Consider the following 25,850-nt stretch of genomic DNA (forward strand, 5'->3'; position numbering starts at 1 on the left):
CAAATTTGTTTGGTTAGAGATCTATCATATCCAATTGTCATTCAGCTATTTTAATCCAATTTCTCACAGAGGTATGTTTAGAAAAAGAAATTCAAATTCAGCAAAACTCAATCTGCAATAAATATACCTCCACCGATGAAAGTTACATAGAGTATTAAACATACCCACCCAAAATGAACAAACTGCAAAACATCCAAACAAACAGGTGCAGGGTCGCCCCCCCCCACTTTACCCACGCTAGGCTATGTCACGGAATAACAGATACTGTTAAGCTTCGCATATTAGTATTTGGTGGACGAATTAGGCGAGTTTTAAAGGTGGTGAATCACACTTTAATCTCAGCGCCAGGAAGGCGGCACTGCAGTGACTGCGCTAATGAACAGAAGCTTATTCGTTTGTCATCACAGGTTCCGAAGAGCAGCTCACCTGGATCTCATCCTAGTGACCCGGAGTCTTTCGTGAACCTGAAAGTGAGGGGAAGGAAAAGGCCAGTCCCTCCATTTACTTCCTAAGTTGAATTCTGAGAAATCCATTAGGGAATAGCTTGAGGGGCTGAGGAGATGGTAGCTTATTTCGTAAAGTGCTTGCTAAGCACGTATGAGGTCCTGAGCTCGGATCCTCAGCACCCATCAAAGAGCCAAGCACAGTAGCCTTGGCCTCCACACACGGGCCCATGCATCTGCACATGTAATAATCAAACAAAATTGAAGGCATAGCAGCTTGACTTACCTGTCTTCATCACACAAAGCATTCAAAACCCTGGGGCTTGAGTACCTTACAAACAAGTCAAACAGGCACACTGAGTGAAGCAAGCTATTTTTCTCTAAAAACTGTTTAAGATTACTGAGTTCTAGGAAATTGTACAGACTTCTGACTTTTCTACCGTGTATATTTTCATATGGGCAGCTTTTGGAAACTAGACATTCTTTGCTAGAATAGTAAGGTAAAAGGTTTTCTTTCTTTCTCTTTCAACAGGGACTTACTGTATAGCCCTGGCTGGCCTGGAACTCACTATGTAGTCAGGCTGGCCTTGAGCTCAGAGATCTCCCAGCTTTTGCCTCCCAAGGGCTGAGATTAAGGGCGTTCAACCACCATTCCTGGCTCCAACAGTTTCTTTCGAGGGGTGCTGCAGAAGACACCTCTTCTGATGAGGACTCACTCATGCCAAGAACACCATCTGGTCTTGCCCCTGTGCATTCCTGTACTACCTGTAACTTCAAGTCAGTACGAGTTACTCATCTATAGCAGTTAATCAAAAAGCAGTTTAAGCCTGAGCTTTGTAAATCCCATATGCTTGAAGTTTAATTTTCTATGCTTGACTACCAAGGCCTTAACTTGAGCGTTATCACTTAGAAAGATCATCTTTGAGACACCTTCAACTTCTGAAAGCTCTGGTCTCATGTTTAAGAGTCACTCACTCCATTCTGCTGGCATTCTGCTTATTGCTAACAGCTTAGAAGTTATAGAAAATCCCAGTAACTGGTGAACAGGAACCTACCTCTGACCAAGGAGACAGATTTATTCAGGAATCTGCTCTAAGGACGAGTTTAAACAGGATTCCTCACCAGGTATGTGTGCACAGGGGAGGGTGAGATGGGGGGACTAAGGACCAATCTGTCAGCCTGGGCTGTGGTTAGTTCCATGCCAGCATGGACTCCATAGTGATACAATGTCTCAGAAAACAAAATCAAAGTTCTTGTACTCCTAGGGAGACCAGATACCTTTGGGGAAGAAGGGGTTCTTTTCTGTAGATTTCAACACTGTTGAGACTGAAAGCTCTGAGCCTATCATCCTCATCTACAAAACGGGAACAAAATATTGTAGGATTTTGTGAGACGTGAGAGACAGCAAGCATCGCCAGACACAAAGCACTTAAGAGTTGCCTTTTAAACTCAAGTTTATTTAGTATTCTCTAGGCGGGACTTTTATATTTTCTCTAGATGGTATTTTCCCCGTACTGATAGACTGCTGTGTTTATAAGCTACCTCAAGTCTACTAAATTTAGACGTAAACACTCCAGGGAAAACCCACTCTAGTGCGCAGTGAAGGGAAAGAAGGGCCATGCAGCTGGGGGGAAGAAAACAAACACAGCCTTCAAGCAGGTGTTCTCAAAGATCCCACATAGGAAGTAGAGTTTGGAGGTATTTTCATCGTGTTTAATAGGTGTTCACAAAGAGGAAGTCCGTGGCAGTCACTGTTCCTCACAAACTGAGTACTTCATTTACTTGCTGGTTTTATAAAATTTAACATTTTAGAGGTCATTTAAAAATCAGTACATATAATAGCCTCCCAATTTAGTTGAAATATCTGTAGTAACTAATCTCTATGACAATTGTTCTGAAAACATGTATAAAATTTTTAGGCTACAAAATGAATATCCCAACTAGTAAAATTACTCTCAGCATTAAAAAATAGCGTGTCAAAATGTAGTGTGTTTAACTAGGAAGTGTCACACTTAATCAACTCTATTTCTAAAATAACATGGCGTCACTTTAAGAGAAATGCGGTTTTTCCAAAATAGCAAAATTGTTATCTTTCCCCATGGTTTAAAAAATAAGTATTACCATCATGACAGCACTAGAAAGAAATGGAAGCATACAAGGAATAAACTATAGTTTCTTTTATATCAAAATGTACTCTTGAAAATGTGTTTGGCACAGTGCTAAATCATATATAGTTAATACTAAATATTGCAGGATACAATAAACCCTGGAGCTGTTTACACCCTCTTATGGGAATGAAAATAATAGATAGCAATTATCAGAAGTCAGCCTGTACAAACTGTATAAACAATATTTTATGTTCTGCTTTGAAAACCAATGATATAATAAATTTTACATAAAAGACTGCAAAATAATATAAATGGATTTAAACAGATCTTTACAATAAGAAATTCAAATGGAAACAGACAAGTAACAAAGAGAAGTAAAAAAATTTATTGCAGTATTCGCTCCACCAGACGGCCGGGGCCCTTCTCGTACTGTTTTCAGGATGACCTAATACAACAAAATCTACATTTACAAAAGCTCCTTCTGCAGGTAGGCCACAGGTACTGCATGCTTTGTTCTCGACAGAATAAATTATATGTCCAGGAGAGTCTGCCACTTTACAGCCTGGAGAGACAATGCTTCCCTGGAAACTGGGCTAAGCTAAAGAAAGCCATCCGCTTAGGTTCAACTCCAAGAACACTTTATTAAGAACATTAACAGACTAATTTCCAACATTCACTTGTTTATTTTTTAAACAGAAAGTTTTTTTTTCCAAGATATAAACAATTTTGTTAAACTATAATACAGTGGGAGTAAAAACGAACCGAGAAAGGTCTCTGCTGCACAACAGCGAAGGGAGCTCCCACAGAAATGTCTGCCCAACATTCCTTCCTTGTTCCTGCATCCCAGGGTCCACTCTTCAAAAAACTCATTTTTTTGCCAGAATGTTGATATTTCAAGTTTTTTTGCCTTTTAAAAAAATTCCTGTAAATTTGGCTGCATGTACAAATTCATTAGCTGGAAGTCCCGTCCTTGGCGGCATACAGGGATCGTAAAGTCTGAACAACTTTATTAGTCAGCTTATTAGCACTCGTTAGAGCGATTTTTCTGTAAATAATGTCTGACTCTTTAATAGTGTCTACCCAAGGCACCAGTTTGCGGCCATCGCGGCGCTTAGCCTCCGTCCAGGAGCCACTGTAGGAGCCTGCCATCCACTGAACACTGAAGCCACTGCTGGTTTTCTGTACTACTCTTGCAATCTGTGGTCGGTCTTTGTACTTTGGACAGCAAATAGCGATGACATCCATGACGTCAACACTTTCATTCATCTGTGCTGCCAACTCCGTAGAGTCTGAATTTCGTTTTGACCTTCTCAATGACTAAAACATTGGGAGGGGAAAAAAGACCAAGTGTTACACAAAAGAATTTTAGTGAAATTATCGTTTTTATTGCTTTTAATCCCTTGACGCCGGGAGTTGGGATTTCCCAGCACACTTCCATTGCCGGCAATGAGACGCACCGTGACCGCCAGCGCCAAGGGGTTAACATATACTTGTAAAACCATATAACTTTTAATTTGTACCCGTGTCTTTACTCTTGATATATAAAATTATATGTACATATAAACCATAAAGCTACATAAAACTTAGCAACAATAAAAAGGATAGCACACATTAATACAATCCAAAAAATTATTAACCCTTTATGCTGGATAAATCTCATTTCTGTTTTTTTTATTATCTTTTATGTTAAACTTTCTACAAAAGAATGTATAAATGTTGAGTAGAGAATCTCTATCTACAAAATGTTTTGTTGTATAAGTATTACATTACTTGGTGTACATTTAATAGACTGACATATATAAGCACATAAAATCATTTTACGTAATACGCTGGGAAATACGTTGACTCCTCCTCCGCCTCACCCCTGAAGTGCCTCCTCCTCTATCCTCCCCATCACTCTCATCATCTTCTGTCTCTGCTGCTGTGTTATTTTTAGGGCTGCCTCCTCCAAGCAGCGAGGTAATTGCTTTGTTCCGAGCATTCGTACTGGCCGACACCTCGCCTTCCTCTTCTTCTTCATCAGGGTCCAGGTGTTCCATGAGAAGTTTAAACTGAAAAAGGATTGAGAGTTTTAAGTAGACAGGCAATGTGTTTAGACTGGTGGCCATGCGGTCCCTCTCCTAGTTACTGCTCTCCCACAGTTGCATGAAAGCACAAAGACTGCACACAGCTGTTTCATTAAAATTTTAGGCAATGGGTTTGCTGGAGGTGGGTCCAGGTCACCGAACATTCAGGTGATAAGCATGGACACACACTATCTTTCAGCTTTCTGCTTGTTTTATGCTATGTCAAAAAAAGATGAATAATTTTAAAAATTAAAATAATTTTTAAATTAAAAAAATTAAAGTTTGAAAATATAATAGTATAAAAACAAAGGTGTACATTTGTGTTTGGTTATAAACAATAACTATAATACTCGTGTTACTTACTCTAAGAAAATTATAACATAAAAATGTTAGGACAACATTCTTTTTTTAAGAGATTTGTTTATTTATGTTTTTAAGTGCTCTGTCTGCATGCACATCTTCATGCTGGATAAGGGCAATGGAGCCCGTTATAGATGGGTATGAGATGCCAGGAGGATGCTGGGAATTGAACCCTGGTTCTCTGGAAGAGAAGCTAGTGCTCTTAACCGCTGAACCATCTCTCCAGCACCCTAGGACAGCTTTCCAATCATATTCCAAAAATAATATTTTAAAATTTCATTGTGGTAAAATGTACATATAACTTAGTACTTTAAGTATTTTAGGCACCTTCACTGCTTTTACAGCCATCACCGTCTTCCATCATTTAAAGAGAAGCTCTACTCTCTAAACCTGGCAATCTTGATACATCTGCTGTTATTTGGGGTGTGCTTTATGTTTACAGCTGTTTTCAAACTACCCATGCAGTCACACCTGGACTCGGTGCTGGATGGAAGACACGCACTGCCACTCAGGGGTTTGCTTATTCTACAACACATTTTGGGGGGGGGGGGACGGTTGAGACTGGGTACCAAAGATTGCCTGGAACGTGATATAGCCTAGATTGTTCTTGAAATTACAGTCCTCACATCTCAGGCTCCCATGTACTAACATTATAGGGAATCTGCTAGCAAGCTTGGATCTTTAAAGACATCTTAAAAAGGTGTATTTATATATTTGTCACACACACACATATGTATACTTTGATTACTCATGTAAAACTGAAAGAAAAGCTGGGTGTGGTGGGGCACACCTTTAATCCAAGCACCTAGGAGTGCAAAGGATTTATTTATTTTTTTAATTATTTATTTATTTATTATGTATACAATATTCTGTCTGTGTGCATGTCTGCATCCAGAAGAGGGCACCAGACCTCTTTACAGATGGTTGTGAGCCACCATGTGGTTGCTGGGAATTGAACTCAGGACCTTTGGAAGAGCAGGCAGTGCTCTTAACCACTGAGCCATCTCTCCAGCCCCCCCAAAGGATTTCTTTGAGTTCAAGGCTAGTCCAGTTTACATATCAAGTTCCAGGACAGCCATAGCTAACACAGAGATACCACTGAGAGAGAGAGAAAAAGAGAGGAACAAAGGGGCCGAAGACGGTAAGAGACCGACCAGTCATGGCCCTAACTTTGGGAAGCAGCCCTGACAGCCGTGGTACTCACGTCCAGGTACTGCCTTACAATGCTCCTCTTCACCTCCTCCGTTAGCTTGGAATTAGCCATGTCACTTCGCAGGAAGTCCAGTGTTTGTTTGGGATGAAAATGAACCCCTGTTTTTCGGTTAATGGCTTTATCATATACTTTTGCAGATTCAGATGGAGAATATTTCTGAATTTTACTGTTTTGGAAATATAAAACCAGAGTTTTAAAAAACTTCAGGCACATACTTAAACTGATTCTAATTCTTTCTTACTTAGTAATAACTCAAGTTTTAAATCATATGAATTTCAAAAGAGAAAAGAAAAAGCAAATATTAACAGTGTTCTTTAGTTTTCATCATAAACTATATTGACAGGGATATGGAAAAGAGATACCTGACTCAGGAAGCAACAGACCTGGACAAATCCAATTATAAGTAGAAGGCATTATTTTAATGAAATTAGTTTCTTGTATCTAATTTATAGACAGTAACTATGGCAATAGGGCAGCTTTCTTACAAATGATCTTATCTAACTGGTTTGCCTGCTAACTTTTAGTTCTTTTCTCTAAAAAGAAATGTCAACATTTGTGTGTGCTTGTGGTACGTGTGCTCACCTCAGCACACATGTGGAGGTCAGAGGACAAGTCAAAGGTGTCAGTTCTCTCCTTTCACAGTATGGTTCCTGGGAACTGGACGTGGCTTGCCAGGCTTGGTTGCAAGCACCTTTATACACCAAGTCATCTCAGTTGTCTTACTTCTTTTGGTTTACAACTAGTTTCAGATGATGAGAAACAGTCTGGAACTCTTTACAACTCCTTATCAAGACTTTACACTGCTTAAAATTATTCTACATTAGTTACTGCTATCTTACGCCGAAGCATTTCTCTGAAAAATTGGGACTTGTAGGGCTGGCAGCAGAGCTCAGGGACACAGTACACACCTGGCAAACACAAGGCTCTAGCTTTATCTCCAGTACTAGATGCACACAGTTGGCCAGGCTTTTAGCACCTCTTGAAAACATTGGAAGCTCCGGCTACACTGTGTAATCTCTCCTGTGGGAACAGCTGACAACTGAGAAATCTCTTTGTCCCTGACTGCTGTTAGGGACAGAACCCAGGGATTCACACATGCTAACCACATGTTCCATCATGGAGCTATGTTCACTAGTTACAGAAATGTTCACTTTAGCAAATGCCCCTTTACATAAGATACACTGTGCTGTGGGATTGTGTCAACTTATCATAAGTTAGAGTCACTGGAGAGAAGGAGGAACCCTCAGTTGAGAAAATGCCTCCATAACATTTGGCTGAAGGCAAGCCTGTGAGGTATTTTCTCAATTAGTGACCAATCAGGAGGGTCCAGCCCATTATAGGTGGTTCCATCCCTGGGCTGGTCGTCCTGGTTCTACAAGACAGCAGTCCAGCAAGCCATGAAGAACAAGCCAGGAACAGCAAGCACTCCTTCGTGGCCTCTGCATCAGCTCTTGCCTCCAGGTTCCTGTACTGACTTCCTTTGATGATGAGCAGTGATGAGGTCCTCCCAAGTTGCTTTGGTGATGGTGTTTTATCACAGCAACCGTAACCCTGACATGTACTCTTTTCATTTGGCTACTAATATTAATATTTGACTTGGTGATCTAAAAAAGATTTTTAAAATTTGCATATATGTATGTCTGTGTGTCTCTGCCATGCATGTGCAGTATCTGCTGAGGCCAGAAAAAGCTGCCACATCTCCTGAAGGTAGAGATACCTGTGAGTGCTGGGAACTGAAGATGAGTCTTCTGTAAGAGGAATAAGTGCTCTTAACCACTGGGCCATCTTTTCAACCCCTAATTGGTGAGTTTCTTTAAGCCCAAGGTTTCAAAGACTGTGCAATGCTCAAAATTCCACCGATGGCTTCAGACATTAATTTATGTTACAAAGCCTATTTGGGGTGCTACCAAGAGTTCTGCGTAGTTAGTCTATGTTTACTCTTATTGTATAGCATTTTACAACCCCAAATTTGTGATACATTTTAAAACTAGACTGAATATCTAATAAAGCATTCTTATGGAAATCAACAAAAAAAGTCCTTTAAGTTTGGAATTTATTGAGTGAAGAGTATGTTTTCCCTTCTTTTGATATTGTAAAAAACTCCAAATAATGGTTTACAGTAGACGAATAACACATAGCAATAAAATGAACCAAATCTGAACCTCCTGTGGATTTTTAGATGGGGTGCCTGTTAATGTGCTCTGAACAGAGTATGTTTGCTTTCTTACTGATTATATAAACTCACCTATCAGAAAATCCACAGAGATTCTTCAAATGTTGTTTTAACATAAGAAGTAATAAAATACCCTGGGAAACATTTGCAAATTCAATTAAAGGGGCTGAATTTTCTGGCAGACACTTCATTACTGAGTTGACATCATCTTCAGAGTCGGAATCAGAATCCGAATCTACCCGCTTCCGAGATTTCCGAGGCCTGGAAACTTCCTCTTCGCTCTCACTGGACTCATTCTCCTTGGTAGGGGACGTTTTCCTTTCTTTCCTTTTGTCCTTCACCATAGACTGAAAGAAAGAGGAATTGTTCTATTTGCAAAATAATAAAAGCAAAGTGCCACTAACAGTGTTAGGGTCCTCTGTCTAATAGCCGTGAAAAGTTCACTAAAGAATTGATAAAGCTCATTGACTTTCTATTAGCAACTGAGATGTAACCCTGAAGGGAAAGCTAGTCCTGAGACTAAATCATATACAGCACCCATGCTATCTTCCCAATCCAAACAGGCCCTCTACAATACTTAAAGAAAAATGATTTTCTCATAAAGACAGTAATGAGAGACCTTATTATAAAAATATTAATTTGGCACATATACAAACCACTGAAAAATAAGAGCAACACTTATAATTTAAGGGAGACTATGGTGGGCTCAACACACCTCCAGATTCCATCTAAGTACCCCTTTCAAGAGTTTTCTAGCAAGCTACTCTGCAACTTCCTTACATTAGTAAACCCCGTTTCTCTGCACTCTGAAAATTTTCTTTGGAAGAGCTGATTTATAAGAGTGAGGGGTCACAATGAGAGAACCAAATTACAAAAGCAATTGTTCAAATTTTACCTGTTAAGAAATAACAGGAGACACATTTCTAAGTACGTCCTACAAAGTAGAATAAAATTAAGAGAGCAAGATAGCTAGAATTGCTAGAAAATTAATATTCTCAAATTTTATTGTGCACACGCATACCCTAGAAGTTTCCTTTAAAACGTGCAACTGATTGAGCAGGTGCAGAGTGAGGATTTAGACTTGGTAGCTGAAGGGGGAACCAGTGTTGCTGTTCTGTGGTTCACAAGAGATTAGGTACTAATGTAATTTACTTCGGTTTCTAAGGTAATTTCTCTGAGTTACTAGTTTCATTAGGCTGAGTTTTGAGTGCTACAATTTTGTAAACTGAGATCTAACTGGATTAGCAGGCATACAAAAATATTTTATTCAAGTATTAAAGAATGTATCCTGCCTAGTGCTGCATCAGGTATTTTCATAATTATATTTGTTCTTATGAATTGTGACAGAAAGGACAAGGACATCAGTGGTGTAAGCTACACACCAGACACACATCCATCCACATCAATGTATACTCACTCCAGTCTTACGAGCTAACACAGTACCACAACATCAGCACCAGCAGAATAGCAACAGCCTCTAATGGGACTCAAGTGGATACATGTATAAAACAAAATATTTTGTCAGCCCTTAAGGTGGGAGGGAGAAAGTGGATGACCTATAAACGGAATAGTTCAAATGTGTAGAAAGTATACATAAGCTATCTGGAAATAACATGGTTTTAGACCTGAGCAGAAATGAAATAGTAACCCACTTCTCTCAGTTCAAGTAGTGCCCAGATTTCAGTAAGTTCATTTAGAAGGCATTTATATGCCTGTGGAGAGTAATGAGAAATGAAACAATGAAAATAGTATGTTTGCATTTGGATGGATGCATTTGAGAATAGCAATATGCTGGTGTGGTGGTGCACGCCTTTATTCCCAGCACTGGGAGACAGAGGCAGGTGGATCTCTGCGTTCAAGGCCAGACTGCTCTACAGGGCTACCCAGAGAAACCCTGTCTTGAAAATTGAAACCAAACAAGAACAACAGCAATATGTGTACTTACCTCCTTGAATGACTGCAATAGGTTACTACCGGAAACAGAGAGGGTAATGTCTATGTGATGCATTATAAACAACGGCTCTTCCTGAGTCTGGTACGGGAAACAGGCTAGATTGTCTGCTATGTACAAGAGCATAGTCACTTCAGTTTTCTGCAAATTTTAAAAGAAGGTACACAAGTTTAGATAGCAGCTGGAAACTCGCCCAAAGAACTTTTAGAAAACTATCACAAGGCATGTTTGACTCAGTTAGTACTGGAGAGAGAGGAAGCCAAAGGAAAGAGAGAGGAGAAAAGAAGCAAAGACAGACAGTGGACGACAGACATGCAAGGGTGAGGCTAGGCAGAAGCAGAACTCACAAAAGTGACCTCACAGTCACTCTAGGAGATTTTATAATGTACACCATGCTACCTCACAAAGGAAGAGGCAAAGTTTCTAGTGCAGTTAAGTAAAAATCCTTTTCCTTTATAGATTATGTGAGACCTTTATGACAGATCCACACTATATTAGAAAGCATACATATGAAAATTAGTCATTGTTGTCTCAAAATGTAACACTTATGGAGAACAGTTACACACAGTTATTATTCAGCTTCCAAAAAGTGTATGTAATACACTACTAATATCTGAATTTACCCATGGCTGATTATGCACTGGTAAAATACTTTCCAGGGCCAGGCCTGGTGGCAAACACCTTTAATCCCAGCACTGGGGGACAGCGGCAGGAGGATCTCTGTGACTTTGAAGCCAGCCTGGTCTACATAAGGCTACATAGTGAATTCCAGGACAGCCAGAACTATTAGTGAGACCCTGCCTCAAAAACAAAAACCACCACCAACAAAAAAAACCCTAAAACAACCTAACCCAAAATACTATGAAATACACAAAATGCAAGAGAAATTATGGTTGCTACTGGTCGTTGGCTTTAAAAATAACAACTTTAAACAGAAACTTAGGCTGGGAAACACTGGAATGTGACTGTAAGCCTAGCACTATGGAGGTAGAGGCAAAGTACCACTTGAGTTAAGGGGTTCAAGACCAGGTTAGGCAACACAGCGAGATGCCATGCCCTAAATAAATAAATAGGAAGACACGTTAATATTTACATTTATGGATGTTTGATAATTTACAGAAAAACTATCATAAAACTAGTAACCAAGGCAATTATTTGCAGATATTCACCACTAAGCTTACTGACATTTAGAATTTTAACACAGAAAGTATTAACTTTTTCCCTTTTCTCTTAAAAACATCATCATCGTCATTTGTGCATGCTGTGTGTGGGGGACATGTGGAGGTTAGATGACATGTGACACTGATTCTCTCTTTCCGCCTTCATAGAGGGTCTAGGAATTTGATTCAGGCTTGCATGGCAAAGCTTTACTGCTGAGCCACATGGCAGCTACCCCCTTTTGCTCTTTTCTTTTTTAAAAGATTTATTTTATTTTACGTGAACAGGCATTTTACTTGCATAAATGTATGTGTATATTTTGTGTGCCTGGGTCACTGGATCCCCTGGAACTGAACTTACGGATGACTGTGAACACCATATGGGTGCTGGGAACTGAGTCTGGGTCCTCTGCAAGAAGCACAAGGGCTCTCTCAGTCACTGAGACATCTCTCCAGTTCCCTTTCCTCTTTTCTCTGGATACTGGTCAAAAGCTTAAGCATGCTTGTCCAGATTCTCTGGGCTAGACAGATGTGGTAGCACACACCTTTATTCCCACAACTGCAGGAGGCAGAAGAAAAGCATCATAGTATATTCCAGGACAGCCAGGGCTGCATGGTGAGACCCTGTCTCAAGACACCAACAGATTCTTGGAGCTTCCACCTGCCCCAAACAGCTGCAAAGCCACTTTGTTGACCCTTCTGCTATTCGGGACCTAACTCAGCCTCTTTCTCCTCTTCTCCATCCCCTTCCCTCTAGCCAAGACAGACAGCGTTTGTGCCCTGCTGTCTTCTTCTCAAACCCTAATGAATTGGTTATTATACTAAAAAACCAGACTAAAACTAGTAATGAAAAGCATGCTATTTTCTATTTATTTTCTCTGCATGCAAGTAACAAAACATATAGCAGCAGCAGAAGCAATAGTAAAAGCTCATAAGGCAGATGTAATAAATTTAGTATTTATAAGACACCTAATTTTTAAAAGTTACTTGTTTTATTTTCACTTTGTTTCTCTTTTAGAAGATTTACTTGTTTTTACGTGTTAGACTGTTTTGTCTGCTTATATGTATGTTCATTATGTGTAAGCCCGGTACACAGAAAGCAGAAGAGGGTCTCTGACTCCCTGGAACTGGAGTTATGGGTGACTGACTGCAAGTGGTCACACGGGTGTTGGGCATTGAACCCAGTCCTCTGTGAGAGCATCAAGTGATCCTAGCCTGAGCCTTCTTTCCAGATCCCCAGTCTACTCTTTAAAGTTGTATACCACTGTCCAAATGTCACAGAGAGGAACACAGAGGACAGAATTCCACTTGTCAATATTCATCCTTTCACCCGTCTCTGACTTCTCCTCTCTCTTTTGGATTGGCCTGAAATAATTAGCTGTGGACCAGGGTAGCTTTGAACCTACAGTGACGACCCTATGACCCTGACCCTGCCTCTGAAGACTGGGATTACAGCATTAGCTACTATACCGAGCTTGTCTATTATTTCTTTTCTGATACCCTGTGTTGGAGGAAGTCAACAGTAAAGTTCTGTACTGATGGTAGTCAGAGTAAAGTTTTAAAGTTCTAATAACCTAATAATAGAGCATCTGATGATTTAGCAAAGATTATGCATTGAAACCACACAGGCATGAACCCCAGCAGAGATAAAGACTGAAGAAATATCAGTAGAAACTATATTCAATATATGTTAACTACAATCGTTTATTTTCCTATCCTCTTAATGGAAAGAAACCCTTTGAATGCCATAGCACTATAGCATATCATACTTAGTCTTAGCAGTAAAGTCCTACTCCGTGAAAGCTGAATACTAATGGTGATACAATGGTAAGGACGATGGGGGAAATGTCAGGCATTCTGAATCACAAACTTGGGACATGTATATGTAAAAAGTTTTCACGCAATATTTTAAAAAGAACAGATCTAGTAAGGTATATATGATCTGGTAAGTATAATTCTGCTTTACTATAAAAACTCTGTGTCCTATGATTAAATAAGAAGAATGTTTACATTGCTCATCCACAAGCTGCTCTCCAGATAGGCTGGTCTGTGCTCTATGTGGGTGGGTAGGTGCTACAGCTGGCTTTGCCATTCTATCTGGTAACGTCTTACACAACGGTGGGTACCATAATAGGTACTAAAGAAGTATTTGTAAAATGGATGAATAAATTAAAGATAAAGCTAAAGAAAAGAACTTTCTGCATTCTTGACTAGTGGACCTGGCCAGTGCAAATGTGTGTCAACTTGCAATTACATAAATGTGTAATTTGAAGAAAATCAAAATGAAAAACTCAGCACTAAAAATCTATATTATTAAGCCAGGTGGTAGTGGCGCATACTTTTAATCCCAGCACTTGGGAGGCAGAGGCAGGCAGATTTCTCGGTATGAGGCTACCCTGGTCTACAGAGCAAGTTCCAGGACAACCAGGGCTACACAAAGAAACCCTATCTTGAAAAACAAAAACCAAAAACAAATACCCCCTCCCCCAAACAATATTATTCTCCAACAACATTTGAGTCCTCCAGAATGGCAGAAATAACTGTTCCTCACTGGTCAGATGTCTTAGTGGAGAGAGATGCCTGTCACCTAGCCCAAAGATCTGAGCACAATTCCTGGGATCCACATGGTGGAAGGAGGAAAGTGACTCTCACAAGCTAAGGTCTCTGATCTCCATATCCACAATGTGGCAACCCCGCCAAAAATAAAATAAAAAATGAAACATAAAAATTTAAGAAAAAAAAAATCCTGATAAAATTTCCAAGATATTCAGTATAGAAGAAACAATCATATTTTATTCCTAATACATTTTTTTCATGTAAATGCCCCTTTTGATTGTGACCATAAACTTTGTAAGTAACTTAGTAGAATAAGGAAACAACTTAGTCAGTGACATTTACCAAAATGGCAATATTTAAGTCATGACTCTTTTAGGCATCCAGTTTCTAGAACATTTATTTTTGGATGATAATAAAGTATATGCTTACTGCTGTGTCATCAAAGAGGTTGAGTAAGGAAATAAGGAAGGCGCGTCTGTGCTGGCGGTTCCCGCGGATCATGGAGTAGAGGTGTGAGCATAAAGCACTCGATGACTCATCTTGTCGGAACCCCCTGACAGGATCTTTTAGGCACGTGTTGATCGCCTGTTGTACCTGGTAAGACATCTTCATACCAGCCACTGCTTTCATCTGAAATTAAAAAAGGCTTCACTTGCATAAGGGATATTAAGACTCATACTCAACATCACATTGGGCTAACTTCATTATTTGGTTTCCCTTATTAAAATAAGAAAAATCACAGAATGAGGTACTGGAGTAGTAACTGTAACCCCATCCTTTTGCACATACAAGAAACCAAGGTCTAGAAGTCATTGCTAGCCAAGGTTAAGTTAGGGTCTACAGTTCATGGCTCCTGACTTTTTTTTTTTTGAACAATCACCCTGGCCCAATGTCACAGTTAATTGTAAGCTAGAATAAACACCTTAAGGAAAAAACGTGGTTGTAAGCTAAGAAAAATATTAAGTGACTCATTCTAAAATAATGATTTGGAAGTAGTGATTTATTAAAGCAATATTAATTTACTAAAAGCACTTACATGAATGAATCCAGCATACTTCTTGTCTATTTCCACAAGCTGCTGATCAGCCTTGTTCCTCATAGCAGGTTCTGGATCTGTGCCCATGGCAATTAAATATGGGACACACTGGGAGAAAAAAAGGCTTTATAAGACATCATAGCAGTAAAAATTCTATATGGATTTCAACAAATGTCAGGCTTGTACATCAGATATAAAAATCTAGCAGTACAAACTTTCTTTAATTGCTATGTTTTGGTGTGACAATCTTTCTTTTTTTTTGATTTAAATTAAAGCTAGAAAACATCAGCAATAATGATGATGCACTTAGATTTAAACAATTTCAACACAAATTTAAGTTTCTTTAAAGTTCCCGGGTTAACACTATTCATGTAAGTTTATAATATAGGGACCAGCGAGGTGGCTCAGTGGATAAGTTAACGGCTGCCAAGCCTGATGACTCGAGTTTAATGAGAACCTATATGATAGAAAGATAACACAAAGTTCTGCAAGCTGTCCACTGACAGACAGACAGACAACCTCTTCCTTTACCCACTAAACCATCTCATGGGCCCTATCTCTGAGTAATAAAAAAAGGTGAAAATCTCAATATGCTGCTAGGTATTATAAAGTGATCTTAACAGCCAAGTGATGAAAAGCAGACTAAATATATGTCAATATGCTGCTTTATGACACACAGTTATGTTTACATTAGAAAGTATACATTTAGTTATATTTTAGAAAAATAGCAGAAAAGTTCCTTTTCTAACATATCAGTGTGCATTAGAGTAAACCCTGTGGAGCAGACGAAGACAATATCCATAGTCTCTGGAAGTCCCACAGCTTGTGGTGCTCTACTGACTACTGGATAGCAGTTGTACGCCAGCAGAGGACACTTCACGGATACTAAACATTTTATGACATTACTTCTTTTTCCTTTTTCTTATGCTGGGGTCAAGTCCATAACTCAAATATCTGAATATCCTAGGCAAGTACTCTACAACTGAGTTACAAACCTGGCCATTTAGTCTCTCATCCCAACCCACACTGCGACATTTTAACATGCTGTATAGCTGATATTACCTCCAATTTAAAGAGAAAAATGGAACTCAGGCGATGGAATTTATGTTTTTGTGGTAGAAAAAAATCTTATTTATTACTCTTTTAAACCTATTTAATTCCATTGACATTACTTATTGTTGGTTTTTAGAGATCTGAGTAAAATTAGATTAAGATGAATTTTATCAAAGCTAGTGAGAGAAAAGGACAATTTCTCAAAATAGAAACTGGAAGTTTAACATAAATATATAGGTATTCTGTGGCAGTGGCAACATAACAGATGATTAAGATTCTTAGGGTCTTCAGAGTTGAAGACAACCCAGGAAGTTGAGGCAGGAGATATTTAAGCCCATGAGGGTAGATGGCCTGAGTAATGCTAAAAGACTATTTTTAACAACAGGAAGAAGAAAGAAGGAGCTAAGAAAAGTTTAGTCACAGGAGTTTAGGACACAGGTTTCATTAAGGGGAATAAAGAATTCCTGATGTCCCCATCATGGTGTCATCACACAGTTCACTTTGCTGTTCGTGAGTGCTGCTATCATAGAATTTGCTTACCTGAACTGGATGAATAAGACCCTGGTTTAGAGTTAATGCGATCACATTTAGGGCAAAGTGGCGGACACTTGACTGGGTGTGAAAGAAGGCCTCAAGCACCTGTTTGAGGTAAAGCTGCATGATGGAGCTACTCATCCCCGAGGAAACATCTCCCATTTCTTTTAGGTCTTCCTGTTTTGCAACTTTCTTCCCTACAACAGAGGACAAAGGAGAAACACATCAAGGTCATATTAACTTCGGCTTCCTACTCCTGACTGAGCCTTTGACTCAAACACAGTGGTTCAAGCTCAAATGGTTTCCAATGGTTTTTCCTCAACTGTGTCAGAGGCTCTTTGAGAACAATAAGAGTAGATACCTAAAATCTTGTAACTATTTTAGAGAGTTTAAGAATGCCATGGGGCCTATGAACTTAATAACTTCTACTAACAGAGTTCCATCATCGTTTCTAGGATGAGGGGTGCTACCCGTCTGAGTTAGTGTTTAAGTGTCCGGACTACCTGCACGGGCAATCACCAACCACACTCTCACTTACAGTCTCTGTCTGCTTGCTGCATACGTGTGTCTTCTTCTTGTAGGTAAGTCTGGAGGTTTTTTAACACTTGTATTTTTAAATTCACTGAGGAGTTTTTATCAGATAAAATATTATTATACAGATTCTTCACTTCTTGCTCAAACATTAGACTTGGATGCTGTATAAAGGCAAAGCCTAAGAGAAAGGGAAACATGTTTTTATATATTCCTTCTAAAGGTAAATAGAACAATGAAAATATCAAATTACACAAAGAGCTCCTTATTTCAAAAATTTAAAACTTAAAATGACTGGAAGAATATGCTGGTGGCCTTACCTAGAGAAGCATTAGAGCAGGTACTTCTTTCCCCATGAATTAAAAACAAGAAATTGCATTTCAAAGGAGAATTTCACACAAGAGGAAACCTTGAGGAGGGAGCAGGGCCTAGTGGCTAGGGGAGTGGATTAGGAGTCAGGAGTCTTGGGTTCTATTCCTGGCTCCACCACTGACTTGTAGTGTGACCTTGGCTGAGTCACACAATCTCTCTTTGCCTCAATTCTCCATCTGTAAAATGGGGACAATAATATTTACCACCCGCCTACCTCAGAGGGATGTTGTCAGGATTTAAGATGTAATGTCTGCAAACATTTTTTCAGACCCCTAACAGAAGGTACTACAGTGACAATGTAAAAAATATTGAAATATATCCACTGATGAAACAGAATTTAAAAACAGAACTGAAATTATCTTCCCGATCCTTTGTCAAATGGCCCTAAATTTGAGGCCACAATGCTAACTTATAACCACTAATTAATAACTAGCAAAATAAAATTATCAATGTATATATAGATAAATGTTTAATAAGAAAAAACTAAGACTCGTGATGTCAGCAAGCATTAGCAATACCACAGCCAAACCACCAGAATTAAAGCAGAGCAGACAATCATGTCAAGGTCACACAAGGTAACCATGGCTCATACAGTGCTACTTCCTTACATTAAAACTTCATTTATTTGTTCTCTGAATTATCTGTCGTACAACTGGCTTTGTCACTCTATGAAACTTATTCTCTGCATTTACTACTAAAGGATACACTGGCATGAAGGCAATATCACGTCACAGAACTCTCACATTTTCACTCTCCTTCCGACTGTAAGTACTTTCCCAGATTGCTTGAGAGAGGACTTTGCTACGCAATCCCAGCTGACTTGGAACTCACTCTGTAGACCAAGCTAGGGTCAAACTTAAAGATTTGCCTGCTTCTGCTTGCCAAGTGCTGGGATTAAAAGTGTTCACGACCACACCTGACTTACGAGTAATTTATGAAAGGAATGATGAGGAAGAAAGCAACTATATTTAAATACCTATAAAATTATCAACATGATTTAATAGGGTTTGGGCAGCTCAGAATCTTTTCACTTACTTCTTCCAAAGACCATTATCAGTGACTACCCATGAATATTAATTAAATTATAGACCTTGACAATGCTATCAAATATTCCCCAACAAATCAAGTTATTGAATATATATACGTTTTGTACATATATGTATGTACAAAACACACAAAAACAGTATAGGACATATTTATCTCATTGTCTTTTATAAATAAAAAAAATTTATTACAGGTTTAAGACACATGAGTTTTTAGATCTCTTTTATTTTTTAAAAGAGTATTTAATTCAGGCAGTTTAATACTTTCCTGTTCCTAATTCTCTATACTAATTCTTTTCCAGGTAATCTGTATAAAGCTGCATGCAAAACATGTTTTTATTACACCACTGTTTCTGGAAAAGGAACATGGATCAGGTTCACATATCCCAACTGATCTTATAATAAAAGACTGTCCATTTAACAAGTGGCAGATATATATAAAAACATTATTTGCACTGAAAAAGAACAATTTTAAGAAATACACATAGCCTAAAACTTTCAACATGTCCTCAACACTACGGGGTCCAGTCACTCTTCTTACTAGCTCTAGGAAGGCAGGTGGGAGACAGCACTGTTAGCTCTACTTTACTAAAAAAGAAACTGAGGAAGGGAGAAGTGGTTTTTACCCAGAAAGGCCACAGGCTGAAACATGAACAGAATCCAGTTGTTTTAAACCCCAGTTTCTCATTCTTCACATCAGATCACACAGCCATAAAATTATGTCTAAATAAACCAACAACTTAGACTCACAATAGTCCAAAAAGCCTATTCTACTACTCAAAGAGCTAAAAACTACTAAGAAATTTAGATTTAACTTACCTAGACCAATGATGGCTTTTGTTTGTACTTCTTCATCTGAGTGTTTCGTAAAATACATCAACAGCTCAAGTACTTTATCCTTTATGTTAACCTAAGGGGGTGCAAGTAAAGGTATTCAAGAACACTCAATGTCAGAGCAAGTTTTCAAGTATGTGTAACAGAGAGGAGGGGGAGGGAGAAAGGGAAACAGACAGATAGATAGCTAGAGATGGACAGACAGACAGATAGATAGAATGAATGAATGTGCAGGCCCCATAGTGCTTGTGTGGAGGTGTGGAACCCAAAAGAATTAATTTTAAGAACTTGGTTCTTTTCTGTCACCTTGTAGGATCTAGGGATGGACCTCAAGTAAATGCAAGTTCCTCAGCCCACTAAGCCATCTCACCTGCCCTCAATTCCCAACTATAGAGGAGGAAAATGCCTAAAAGCAAACAATGTGAATTTTCATGTGAACTTTGCAGTGGATGTTGGTCAATTGCAGAGCACTGGCCTGGCAAATACAAGGCACTAGGTTTGATTTACAACACTGGGAGGAAAAAAAAAATCAGTTGCATTTATTTAAATTATTTAGATGTATTTACACTTTTATATGCATAAGTGTTCTGTCTCCATGTATGACTGTGCATCATGTGTGAGTCCCTGCCTGCAGAGGTCAGAAGTGGGTATCAGATTTCCAGGAACTGGAGTCACATAAGGTTGTGAGCTGCCATGTGGATGTTGGGAACCAAACCCAGGTTCTCTGGAAAGCAGACAGTGCTCTTAGCTTCTGAGTCACCTTCCTAGTGTCTCCATTTATTTTAGAATAGTGGCGACAGTCTGTGACAAGTATGTGCCACAACCTGTTCTAAACAGTGTGTCTCTGTTAACGAATTGATATAATTGGTTGTGGAAACTTCACATCTGTCACAGACCATTACGAAACTGCTCATAGATTGCAGGAAGTCTAGCGACAGTGCTTGTACTAGCACTCCTTCCAAAAGTCTCATTCCATTACTCTAAAGATGCCTTCTTCTGCGGTCATTATACTGATCCTTAGCCCAGGGCCACAGCACACTAGGTAATACTGTGATCTTTACCTTACTGTTGCCTTTAAAATCTTCCAGATCAAAGTCAAAATGCCGACAGAGTGCTCCAACAGTGAAGAGGGACCTAAGAAGTGCTGGCTTATTTGTTAAAAGGGAAGTGTTATTTGGGTCTTCTTGGTGCTGACTTTTTAATTTTGAAATGGCACCTAGTAAAGATAAATCAGAGTTACTTAGAGTCATCTCTTCATCTTTGAATTATGCAAAAGCAATTACTAATAAAATACAGTTAACTTTTACTAATGGTTTTAAGTATTAAATACACCAAAAATGTGTGTGTATCCTTTAGAGCTAAAACAATGTAAGAATATTAAAATTTTACTTTATATGGTGGCCAGAAAGCTTATCACTTTAAAGAGAGAAACTTGAACTAATAAGAATCCAAAAGATCATAGAGAACTTTTCAGTGTGGACCCCCAAGGTCACACTTATATCTTCACAGCTCTCCTTGATCAGATTTTTTTTTGATGTAGAAACATTTGCAGAATTAGCAAACAATTTGAAAGCCCAGCACTGAACTTACCGTAGTATCTATTGAAACAGGCCCACACAAACTTAAAATTCTGTGTCACTTTATTTACAACAGCCCCAAGACAGCTCACACAATGCTGTACTACCTAAAAGATAGAGAGAATGTTACTCTTTAAGTAAAAACTAAAACAGTTGAAATATATGATCTTTTTTTCTTTCTAACATATTTGTCTTAAAATATGGTAAACGATCTTGGGACTTATCTCTGACATTACATAGCAATCTGCTGTACACACTACAGTAGACATGGTAAACGATCTTGGGACTTATCTCTGACATTACATAGCAATCTGCTGTACACACTACAGTAGACATGGTAAACTACTCACAGTCATGCCATATTTGATAATCAGCTTCATCAGGTCTTCTTCAATAGTAGCAAGGAAAGTCTCACTTGGGTGTTCCATCAATGGTACAACTAACTCAAGGATTTTTGCAACATTGCAGATAACCATGAAATCATTTTGCGTCTACGAGAATAAAATTAATGCCTTATTAATATCTAAAACTTAAAAAAAAAATATAGGTTTAAGTCTGGAGTATAAGCATAGAGCATTATGTGTGTAAAGTTACATTTAAAACATTAAAAAGGAGCTCTCTACCCCAAGTATGAAATGAGCAGCATCTGAGAGATTATCAAGAGTCTGCATTCTAGCTCTAATGCTAATTTACCATGTGACTTTGGGGCACTTAATAATGTTAAGGCTGTTATACTTAAAATAATTTGGGGGCTTCATTTATTTTTAGTTTATGATTATGATTGTTTGCCTGAATGCATGCATGTGCACCATGTTGCTTATAGCCAGTGTTCTTAATTGCTGAACTATCTCTTCAACCCCACATTTCCCTCGCTAAAACAAAATGTAAATCAATTATAGACAAAATATTTAAATATTAGGGGAATATTTTACAAAGTCTGGCAACTTTGAATATACTTTCTTTATGAAGGTTATTAACCTAATAGTTCTCAATAGTAGCGGATTGCTCTCCATTCTCCACCCACAATTACTTCGCAGTGTCAGAAGGATTTCTAGTTGTCACAGTGGAGGTGACATTTATTGGACAGAGACCAAAAGATACTGTCGAACATTCCATAATACAATAAAAGCTCTTACCAACAGTGGATCATCCAGCTCTGTCAATAGTGCTGGAGTTGAGAAATGCTGGGGTAAATATATTTTATTTAATAACTATTTATTACCTAAGAACTAGTTAGAAGGCTCTTTAATTTTATACTTACAGATATCTTGATTAAAAAATAAGCACATAAAAATTTTTGTTATTTATTTGTATGTATTAGAATTTTGCTTATATGTATGTACCATGTGCATGATGTGCCTGTGGAGGTCATAAGGTGACACGTGATATCCTGGAACTGGAGTCACAGATGATTTGTGAACCACCACATTGGTGCTGGGAACTGAACCTGGAAAATGCTCCTAACCACTGAGCATCTCTGCAGCCCCATAACACACTTTTTCCCATTTGTCCTCTAACCAATCAGCTAATTCTCTCTCTAAAAGCAACATTACTAGTCTGGAGGGAGGGGCTGTAAAGGGAAAGAAGGTTTTCTATATATGCCTTTAATCTAGCCAAGCAAAATTTCCAAGTAACATATGTGGACATTTTTTTTTTTTTTTTTTTTGGAGACAAGGTCTCTCCATAGAGTCCTGAAACTTTCTATGTAGTCTGGCCCTGAATTTAAACATCTGCCTGCCTCTGCCACGAGAGTGCTGGGATTAAAGGCACATACCACTATGCCTGGTATGTATATAGTATGTTTAAATTATTTAAAGAATAATTTAAAATTTCAAACTTTGAAAGAAGGCACACAATTCACAGAAAATAGGAAAACTACATAAACAGTCAATTTACAGAACTGGTTAACTGTCAATATATCAATAAGGCCAACTGGTCAATATGAAAAATGCTTAATTTTCTTAGAAGTGAAACAGCAAGAAATTATTCCTTTATGCCTGTTAGATTAGCAAAAGGTACAAAAATGATTCCAATAGTTATGCATTGCTTTTCAAAAGAGCTAAAGATCATATCTCTAAAAACTAAATTAAAAATCACACAAAATTCATGAAGAAGCAAACAGAAACACCCAAATTTTTCTCAATGCCTTAGGGAATCCATTCCTGAGAATCTGACCAATAAAATAAATGGAACACTGTTTCAAAGTGTATGTCAGAAGAGTGTGGTTTATACTAGAATCCCAACTATAGAAAAGGAATAGGGCACTGAATTAAATGCTTGGCACTGAGGATCTATGTGACATGGATTAAGATACTTATATTCTATGCTTTAGTTTCCTTAACTTTAAAATTAAATGAGAAAATGCATGTAAAGTTCTTCAAGTGTCTAATCACAGTGTTACGCAGACACGAGCTAACTATTAGCTACAGATTATATATGAAGCTAAGTTATTTCTGGATCTACTATAGGCAGATGGAATAAGTGTCTTGGAAATAATATACAGGTATATATAAAACATATAACAGTATATATTTATATATAATAGTATATATATGTATATACACACATACATACATATTTCTTATTCTCTATTATTTTCCTTGATCCTTAAAAATTTCTCAGGAAGTCCTGAGGTTTTCATGGAACTTACAAATTAAGTGGAAATTGTTTAACACCTAATAACAAAAGAAAAAAACCAATCCAGTAGAGGAAACTATTAAAGTTAGCTCTTTAAAACACAGTATATAAAAAATTAAGAGTGGTTTCTAAAACATTTCAAAATTTAGCATATGTACAAAATCACAATTTACTATTTTGCTATACATCACATTTAAACAATCTCATTTGATTTACACTATTCTTTTTATTTAAGCAATATTTTGTGAATTTTTATTTTATTTTATTTTATGAGAACATAGCACATTAATATATCAATGTTTCTACTATCCATATTCAATATATTGCTTTATAATAAAATTTATTATGACAAATGAATTGGAAATTAAGAATCCAAAATATGGCTGGGTGGTGGTGGCACACATCTTTAATCCCAGCACTTAGGAGGCAGAAACAAGCAAATCTCTGTGAGTTTGAGGCCAGCCTGGCCTACAGAGTGAGTTCCAGAACAGGCTCCAAAGCTACAGAGAAAGAAACCCTGTCTCAAAAAACCAAAAAGTAAAAAATCCAAAATATAGTAAGTTTCTTCAAGTTACAATTTCTGCTTTATTCACTTTTGAGGTCCTAACAAGAACTACAACTTTTACTAAACAGTTACAAAGGGGTTAGCTTAAGATCTAATAGAGAGGTCTAGAGAGATGGCTCAGAGGTTAAGAGCACTGTCAGATCTTCCAGAGGTTCTGAGTTCAAGTCCTACCAACCAAGTGGTGGCTTGCACCCATCTGTAATGAGATCTGGTGCCCTCTTCTGGTGTACAGGCATACATGCAGGCAGAATACAGTATACATAATCAATAAATCGTTAAAAGAAAAAAGCAGAAATAGAGCCTGCATTTGAATTGATATATTTAGATAACAAGCAGTAGAATGCAAATCTGAGTCAGTGAGAATGTGGCCAGCACAAGGAAGAATAAGACAGCACAAGCTGGGCGGTGGTGGCGCACACCTTTCATGTCAGCACTCGGGAGGCAGAGGCAGGCAGGTTTCTATTGAGGGAGTCCCAGGACAACCTAGACTGTTACACAGAAAAATCCTGTCTTGAAAAAAACCAAGGCAGTAGTGGTGGCGCATGCATTAAATCCCAGCACTCAGGAGGCAGAGACAGGCAGATCTCTGTGAGTTTGAGGCCAGGCTGGTCTATAAGAAAAAACTAACCAACTAACCAACCAAAGACACAATACTTGTACTTACACTACATTTAGTGGTAAGGTACGGCTGCATAGTCATAGCATGCTTAACCATGAGTTGGGGTCTTATTTTGCTGAACAAGAACAAAGTGGTTATACAAGCTACCAATCTTCCAGAATTCACACCTTTATTGTCTGAGTCTAAAAAAAAAAAAAAAAAAAACCAGAGAAATAAGACACCAGATTAAGGCAAAGTAGTGAAAACTAGAATATTATTGAATTTACTGAACATAACAACAGATTCAGTATGGGTCTTAATAAAATGCATTAGTATTCCTCATGATATTTGATTAGCTGTATTTCATTTTTGGGCACAAAATCACACAATGAAGAAAAAGGACAGAGGCCTTACTAAGAAAGGCAAGTTTCATTGTAGGGGGACATGACTGAAGTTTAAAAGAAGAAGGAAGTTGGAAAATTCAGGGAGTCTTGGGAAAATGTTGGCTACATCTATGGATGGAGTGAATACAGAGAAGACAAACAGTTCAGCTACACGAGACCGTACAGCACCCTGTGAAGCTGCTGAGTAACAATCAGCACTCTGTGCAGTCAGTTACACAGAAGACTGTGCAAAGGAGGCCAGTTAGAGATACTCTGGTTCTTAAAAAATACATGTTTAAGAGATGATTAGCAATGTTAAACATTGATGGATATTAATATCACCAATGAAGTCTAGGATGAAAAAAATAGAAAAGGCAAAAAGGTACACATGAAAAACGAGAACATTTAAAGAAAACCAAAACAAACTCCCCAAACTATTAAGTCCTGTGTAAGAAAAGAAAGGCTATCTACAATTCCTTTAGGGGCCATAAGTGATATGTCCACGAGAGGAAGTTGGCCCTTCAGTTGAGTAACTGATGTCTACTGCTGCTCTTCATTATGTTTATCAGGAAATGGGAAGTGATATTAGTAGTTTGTGTTTTTAAGCAATAGGTACCAAACATAACTTGTCTTTTTGGTGCAATTTTTGATACTTGTGAC

General features: G+C 38.2%; 1 protein-coding gene across 2 annotated transcripts in view; it reads right to left on the reverse strand.

Moving 5' to 3' along the window:
- Window positions 1-1,878: 1,878 nt before the first annotated feature.
- Window positions 1,879-25,850, reverse strand: part of Nipbl (NIPBL cohesin loading factor) — a 168,621-nt gene continuing 144,649 nt past the window's right edge. The window contains exons 34-47 of one of the 2 annotated variants that reach the window (XM_050138973.1): window positions 24,874-25,010; window positions 21,358-21,498; window positions 21,021-21,114; window positions 20,492-20,646; window positions 19,416-19,506; window positions 17,189-17,362; window positions 16,657-16,847; window positions 15,064-15,171; window positions 14,457-14,657; window positions 10,309-10,455; window positions 8,436-8,710; window positions 6,182-6,356; window positions 4,414-4,602; window positions 1,879-3,868 (exon numbers count right to left, since the gene is read on the reverse strand). In XM_050138973.1, coding sequence (XP_049994930.1) covers window positions 3,503-3,868; window positions 4,414-4,602; window positions 6,182-6,356; window positions 8,436-8,710; window positions 10,309-10,455; window positions 14,457-14,657; window positions 15,064-15,171; window positions 16,657-16,847; window positions 17,189-17,362; window positions 19,416-19,506; window positions 20,492-20,646; window positions 21,021-21,114; window positions 21,358-21,498; window positions 24,874-25,010 — 2,444 coding nt within the window. In that variant the 3' untranslated portion in view covers window positions 1,879-3,502. Of the gene's footprint in view, window positions 3,869-4,372; window positions 4,603-6,181; window positions 6,357-8,435; window positions 8,711-10,308; window positions 10,456-14,456; window positions 14,658-15,063; window positions 15,172-16,656; window positions 16,848-17,188; window positions 17,363-19,415; window positions 19,507-20,491; window positions 20,647-21,020; window positions 21,115-21,357; window positions 21,499-24,873; window positions 25,011-25,850 lie in introns of both variants that reach the window. The other variant, XM_050138974.1, reaches the window with a different exon arrangement.

Source organism: Alexandromys fortis, unplaced genomic scaffold (assembly GCF_014885135.2).
Source record: "Alexandromys fortis isolate MF-2015 unplaced genomic scaffold, M_Fortis_MF-2015_v1.1 scaffold_37, whole genome shotgun sequence".
NCBI classification, from domain to species: Eukaryota; Metazoa; Chordata; class Mammalia; order Rodentia; family Cricetidae; genus Alexandromys; species Alexandromys fortis.